The sequence below is a fragment of the Microchirus variegatus genome, assembly GCF_963457635.1.
Source record: "Microchirus variegatus genome assembly, chromosome: 3".
NCBI lineage: Eukaryota > Metazoa > Chordata > Actinopteri > Pleuronectiformes > Soleidae > Microchirus > Microchirus variegatus.
Window position 1 is genome coordinate 32580561 of NC_139804.1, and position 7140 is coordinate 32587700.

The 7140-nt window shown below is 44.2% G+C and overlaps 2 protein-coding genes across 2 annotated transcripts in view; one reads left to right on the forward strand and one right to left on the reverse strand.

Annotated features, from left to right (window-relative positions):
- The window catches only part of ift80 (intraflagellar transport 80 homolog (Chlamydomonas)), a 36980-nt gene extending 35114 nt beyond the window's left edge, over positions 1 to 1866 (forward strand). Inside the window, exons 15-17 of the mRNA XM_083887296.1 lie at positions 130 to 302; positions 514 to 637; positions 953 to 1866. Coding sequence (XP_083743422.1) covers positions 130 to 302; positions 514 to 637; positions 953 to 1063 — 408 coding nt within the window. The 3' untranslated portion in view covers positions 1064 to 1866. The remainder of the gene's footprint in view (positions 1 to 129; positions 303 to 513; positions 638 to 952) is intronic.
- Positions 1867 to 4612: 2746 nt separating this feature from the next.
- Positions 4613 to 5609, reverse strand: c15h3orf80 (chromosome 15 C3orf80 homolog). Its single transcript, XM_083886683.1, has one exon. The coding sequence runs from the start codon at positions 5403 to 5405 to the stop codon at positions 4728 to 4730; it is 678 nt and encodes a 225-aa protein (XP_083742809.1). The 5' UTR covers positions 5406 to 5609; the 3' UTR covers positions 4613 to 4727.
- Between the last annotated feature and the right edge of the window lie 1531 nt (positions 5610 to 7140).

Sequence of the window (7140 nt, forward strand, 5' to 3'; positions counted from 1 at the left end):
GTTAAATTTACTTAAACAACAATGATTCTTGCAGAATTACGCCCTAGGGACCAATCATAACCCATCTCATTCATCATCTCTTTCTTTCTCCCCCCCCCCTCCCTCTCTCCTCTCCCTCTCTTCTTTTAGTTACCGAGAGTGCAGTACATCAAACGTATAAAGGAGCAGCCGTCCAAGGAGTCGTCCTTGGCCCACATGCTGTTGTTCAGTGGTCAGGTCCAGGAGGCTGAGGCCACTCTTTTACAAGCCGGCCTCATCTACCGCGCCATCCAAGTCAACATTGACCTTTTCAACTGGGAGAGGTACAACACAAGTGTGTCTGTGTGGTGAAGTAGCACCTGGAGCGAGAGGGGACAGTATTCGCTGTTTGGGGAGGGGAGGCTTTACACGACCTTGTAAAGGTTATTTTCAGGACAAGGTTAAAAATAATGGCCGATTGAGTGAGTGTTTGGAAGAAGCATGCTCGTCTTTACAGGATGAGTGTGTACCTACATCATGTCATCGTGTATCCAGGGCACTAGAGTTGGCAGTCAAACACAAGACTCACGTGGACACCGTGCTGGCCTATAGGGAGAAGTTCCTCAAGAAATTTGGCAGAAAGGAGACCAATAAGAGATTCCTGCAGTATGCTGAAGGGGTAAGTGAGACCAGCATATCTGCTTTACGTGATTACTGCAGTGATTTAGGCTGCGACCACACAGGAGCCATTTTTTAGCAGTCTTTTTCTTGCTTTTCTCAATGGATTCAATGGAAAAATTCAGTCTTACAAAGAGAAATGTTGACTTTTTTTGTCCAGTCACATGCAGAACTAAACTAAAAAATAAAAGAAAGCCCTAAATGATGACTTAATCATGTAATTCACCTCATTTAGCTGCCTTACATTTCCAGTCCCAAGCTCATCCGAACAACGTACAATTGCTCATTTCATCTTGTCCTTCTGTCTCGCTGCCAGGTTGAGGTGGACTGGGAGAAGATCCAGGCGAAGATAGAGATGGAGTTGTCTAAAGAACGAGAGAAAGCTGCTAACGCCTCTGTGAGGAGCAGCGTGGCAGCTCGCCGTTAATGTTCAGGAGACTTTCCTCTGAAACACCAGCTTTTGTAAAAATGTGTTTTTTCCAATGTGTTTGTCATGTTTTGGCTCAATATTAGGTGGTTTGACTCGTTCAAAAATGTTAAAGCTGCATTGAATAACTTTTTTGTTGATGTGTGTGATATTATTTATATGTTGCGTCCTTCATCTGTCGAGCAATACTATCAGACCTGAATTATGAGAGCACTGGTATTGCAGGGTTGGGGGCGGGGTCAGAAGCATTTATCACATCACACTAGTAAATGACAGGGTTTTACTGAGCAGTAGACTTCACCTCTGAATCATTTTGTGGCCGCTTCTTTGTGTTGTTTTTCTCTCACATTTCAACCCGTTAGACTCACTTTACTCGCGCAATGCAGTTGTTACTGCCTTCTGTCCTGACGTGAAACAAAATGACTTCCTGTGTGCAGCGCCGTGATGTCACCAGGTGATGAGATCTAAGCACAGCTCCACAGAGAAGTACTGTACATACATGCAGAGTTGCTTGAATCTTCTCGTTCTTCTTCTAATAATTTCCAGCAGGCTGTACACTGAGCGCTGTACTGCTGCTGCCCTCCACAGTTCAAAGTTCATAATCACAGTCGTCTTCTCCTCCTCCTTCACCACAGTTGTCCCCAGAAATCATCTCTCACTCTCTTCTTGCTCTTGTGTTTGTTCTTCTAATAATAATAATAATAATAATAATGCTGCCTCCTAAGGTAAAACGTTCTTGATCAGTTCTTGGTGGCATTTGGAGGTGTGAAAACTTTGAATGTAGCCTATATCATGCCCTCACTATTACAACATAAACTTTCTTTGACATTTGCACATTTTAACATGACATCCCATCGTCTGATTTAACTGTCCATAATATCATAATCTTGAACAAATAATTCAGTAAATCAAGTTCAAAGTTGAGTCTAATCCTTTTTTTCCATTTGTCAAAAGTGTATTTCTTCTTTTTGTCACTGATGTTTGTTTTATATCAAGATCTATTTTTACAGTGGATGTGTTTTTACATATATATATTTGAATGCCTTCTGTAAAGAATCTCAGCTAATAAAACAGAACTTCGGAGTATATTGATGTTATATTGCTGTCCCTGTTCTTCACTGGATTCTTCGCTGATTTTAATCTGAAGTCGGCTTTAAAATCAGATTGTATTTCTGGACGTCTGCGTTTCCCCAGACTAATGTTTCTTGTGTGAGTTATTATTGTATTTCCTTTTTCTGCTGAGGTATGAAACCAACTGCTTGCCATGCAGCTCCACCCCCTGGTTGGCAGGAGACCAGTGCATCAGCAGACCAACTCAGCCTGTGGATCTGTGGACCAAGAGGGAGAGAGGACTTAAAAAGAACATCTGAAGACCTTGAAGACCGTTTCACAATGGTGTGAACGGATGATCCCTGAAACTGTGAGTATCCACAGATGCTGAAAATTGTAACATGTAAAAGAAAAATGACACAAAATCACTCTCTTCATTTTTCCTGAACATATCTCAGCCACTTCTAATCTTTCTTAGACCTCCTCTCCCTCACATTTTATTCCCTATTCATCCTCTTTCTTCCTAATCCTATACCCACACAGTGTGATAAAGCATTATTCGTGCAGGCCTTTTACACCACACTCGTCTATGAAACGACTTTTCGGCGAGGAGTCGGATTTCACATGCATTACTGCAGATCGACAACGACGACACACGGCAAATGAGAAGAGGAGTTTGTATCAGACTGATATTCTGCATTAAGCATCGGAACAAGCCCTCTTGAACATTTTAATGCGTATTAACCCCCTTATTAGAATGTATTATTCATTTTAAAGTAGATTTTCCAAACTATATGTTGTATTCCTACCTACTTTTGCACTTTTTTTCACGTTAATTATCAGTGATGACTTCTGAACAGTAAACCCACTGTACATTCTTCTTCATTTTGAAACTACAAAACACCAAATTGACTTTAATTGTCTTGCAGTTTCAATATGTTAAATTGATGTTTCCCCCCCCCCCTCACCAAATGCATCTGTTGGATATAATGCAGAATTAATGAGAAAGATAATGGTCATTGATTTGACCTTTAAAGCTGAACTGTTGTTTGGTCCAGTGGGCAATATAATATCTGCATCGGTGACGCAGATTCTGACGTTGACAAATCCATTTTGCGTGCGTGTGCGTGTTTGTGCCGTATTTGTGTTCCTGTGTTTATCCTTGTGTGGTTTTTGTGTTTGTCTCTGTGAGCTATAAGTTTCTGCACATACAGTCGCTGTTTTGAAACCTTAATATGTTGGGCTTTTGGAAAAGAAAACCCAACTCTACTCGACTGTACTCCTTTGTCATGTCCTCGCTTTATGTTTCTGATTGGCAGAGTGGAAAAGCAATATTCACGCCTAACACCTTCCATCCATGCATCATGGGTCACATGATCCACCTCACCCTCCCATCAGTGGGGTTTTAAGCATAGATTTAATGCGTTTTAAGTGCAAAAATCCACCCTCCTGCAAAACGTCCCTCTGGAAGGGGCTGCTGCATGTGGCAGTGTTGGATTACACGAGCCACCACAGTCGCCCTTAGACCTCTGGTCTGAGGGAGCGTTCAAGGAGCTTGATGTTTCTCCTCGGAAAGTCTGTAGTTTCACATTATGCCGATGCGTTGCAAGCTTCCTCCTCTGTGTTATAATCACGAAGCATTTAAAAGAAAACGCAAGTTTGATTCATTGTGGTCGGTAATAGGACGGCTTTGATATGCTGAGGGTACGCTCTCGTCTTTGTAGAAAAACCATCATGGAGCTTCTCAGATTGATAGGTGGTGTCCATTTCAGGTCTTGCCAGTAAATTATTTGATTGTTGATTAGTCATATAAAGCAATATTCCTATAAATAAATACATAATCGCCTCACCCAGCCTTGCAAATGTAAGTGCGACAGGGTTCTTCTGCAGCTGTCTGATACAGTGGCTGGATATGATGTCACCTTGGGCTTGAAGAATCTATAATGATGATGCTTTTTAGGCCAACCAATATGCCAGTGGTTGACGCCTGCTGCATGTGTGTGTGTGTGATTTCCACAGAATATGAATTTTCTGCTTATTATAATTAAAACATGGTTTAAAGTTGACTGGTGAAGTATTTAAAATGATATTCAACACTTTCAGCCCTCCTAAAGAGGTCACTGAGGTTACTGAGAGAAGAAAAAAAAAAAATCTTCCCTTTGGATGCAAATTCAACAAACAAAGAATAAATAAAGTTCAGGAGAATATTTTAGCAGTAAGAAGAAGAAGAAAGGACGAGCATATTGACAAAAGGAAAACTGTTTCACGGTGCCACCAACAATTGCAGTGGTGAAATAACACTTAATGCGATTGTACAGCGGAGCCAAATTATCTGTCTGCAACACAAAGAGCCTCGATTTCAACGCCTTCCCTTATATTTAATAACCTCCTTCACTTAACCCAAGCGCTCATTTGCATCCCAAAGGCCAATAATCCCCTATAATCTAACAAAACACGTAGATTTTCTCAGCCTCCTTCTTTATTCTTGACATTCAGGATTATAATTGCACTTGCGTTTGTGTCTCTGCAGCAGGAGAATTACCCAGCTGGTATTAAAATAAGAATGCTATATTGTCTGTTTGTTTGTTTTTGTTTTTGGGTTTTTTTCCCCCCGTCACACAGAGTTCCGTGATGTCCTTGCGGGGCTGTGTTGCGGTGCGGACGCCTCCAGCAGGACATCCCGCCTCTGGTCTGCAGCCCTCGGTCCCGCAGCTGTCCCCCTGCTGCCCACACCGCACGGTCCGCACCGCTCACCCTCCGACAGCAAGTTGTCGTCCGATCGGTCTCTGTGCATCTCCTGCATGCTCTCCTCGTACGTGGGCAAGTATTTCACCTCGTCGTAAGATGGCAGACTCGGGGAGGTGAAGTCCCCGATGCTGTACTCGGGGTAGCGGTCCAGCAGCGAGTCCTGGGACGCTGACGCGTGTCCGTGAAAGAGGGAGGGCTCCTCGCCGCGCTCGTGGTGCGGGTGCCGGCGGGGCCGCGGGCAGATGATCCGCTGGATGAAGTAGCCCATGGCGAAGAGCAGGAGCAGGATCAGGATCCCCGACAGCTTCCGCGTAAACCAGCCCACGTTGTCGAAAAAAATGTGGATGGGGAGTTTGCAGCAGCGCACCGCGGTGCCGGCGCTCCCGTTGCTGGCCACGACGGGCGGACAACACTGCTGGCCGTCGCCGCACTGGACCTCCCCGCAGCTCCGGAGCGCTGCACAAGCGGAGACCAGACAAGCCGACAGCAGGGTGCCAGTGGTCCCGCTCGTTGTCCTGCCGCCGCCCGGCAGACGGGGCATCATTGTCTTCCTGGATCTTCCGGGATTCTTAAGTGCTTTGCACGTTGCGTCTCCCCGTGCGTGTGATGTTGTAATGTCCAAGTGTGGCAAGGTGCGATCGAGGCAGATCTCCCTCTGTGTCCAGCTGTGCGCGAATCATGTGCTCTCATACTGGAGCCACTGCAGCGCAGAGCGGGACAGCAGGTGAGGGACGACCTGTCCGTCCGTCTGTCTGTTCCCCTGTCTGTCTGCTGTGCGTACAGACTGGAGCAACATCAGTGTATAAAGCGAGCAACGATGGATAATCTTGCATCATTATTACATGAAAACATGTCTTTCCCCCCCTCACTGTGTTGTGGTCAAGTCCCACCAAAGAAAAAGTCAGTGTCAAGAGTTACTGGACTCCAGAGTCACAAATGCAAAATCCAATTTCGAATGTTTCCAGTCACAAAAGCAAAATCAAAGTCCAGTCTTCACTGGATGGAGAAGAAAAAACACGAAGTGCAAAGTGTTTAGAGTCAAGTGCCCCAGTGTTTTAGTTTGAGACACCAAGGAAAATCCAAGTCCAGTCACAGTCTATGTCACCAGTGACTCCAGTTTGAGTTCCCAAAGAAAAGTCCATGTTTTGTCGGTCATTATTCTGAGTGTGAGTCCAGTCCATAAAAGTCAGATTCAAGTCCATGTCCAGAGTCAGAGTCACCAAAGAAACATCTGAGTAAAATCCAATTCAGAGTCATTTAATACGACGACCAAAGTTTTTTCTGGGTCTCACACATCAGGTGAAGGACAAACATGGACTCAAACACCAAAGAGTGAGTTAAGTTCCAGTCATGAGTCCATGTCCTGGACTGGAGTATCGCTGCTTTCCAGAGAGCATTTCAGAGAAGGGAAATCATTCTCATAGGCACAGAGGCTTCCAACGTGAGAAATCAGACACACATGAAGGCCATAAGTAATGGACATGAGTGCATTTAGGTTCATGTAACACAGTCGCTCAGCTCACTTCCTGCTCAACTCTGTAATTTAGAATGATATTATGTTGGGTTTTTTTAGACCCCGATAGCACCTTCATACTTGATAGGAGCAGTTTGTGAGTATGTAAAGGGGTTAGTAATGGTCGTCTTTACCTAATGACAGTCTTTTCAGATGCTCCCTCATTCACGTTACATTCACTGCTGCACATCCATCCATCTTCTACTGCTTTATCCTAGGACCTATGACATACAGTGAAAGGCTGGTACACCTTTGTAATGGTCGCCAGTCCATTACAGAGTCACATGTATAGAGACTAACAACCATTCACTCTCACACCTACAAATTACAGTGTCTAATTAACCTAATCCCCAAATCTGCATGTTTTTACACACCATGGGAGGAAACTGGAGAACCCTTGCACACACGGGGAGATGCTGCACATACTCATTATATTTATACTTTACATTTTGTAACCATATAGGGCCACGTGTAAACATCCTCCACACACAGAGGTAACTACCAATGTTAAATATCGCACAGATATCCCAAGATGTCTGCCACATTTGCATCCAAACGACAATCTTAACTATGGCACAGATGTCTCACCAGTTGCACATTCTCCCCCCACTTCACACCATGTGGCACAGATTACCACAGTAATATTGCACATCCCTCTAGAAATTACACTTGTCCTCCCACCTGAGCACCCTTACACACACACACACACACACAGCCGTATATCATTATCTTATACAATAGTTCGAATTGATCGAGTGCAGATTAA

Excerpts from the sequence above, each read along its gene's own strand:
- c15h3orf80 (XM_083886683.1), bottom strand. The coding sequence starts at position 5,405 with ATGATGCCCCGTCTGCCGGGCGGCGGCAGGACAACGAGCGGGACCACT.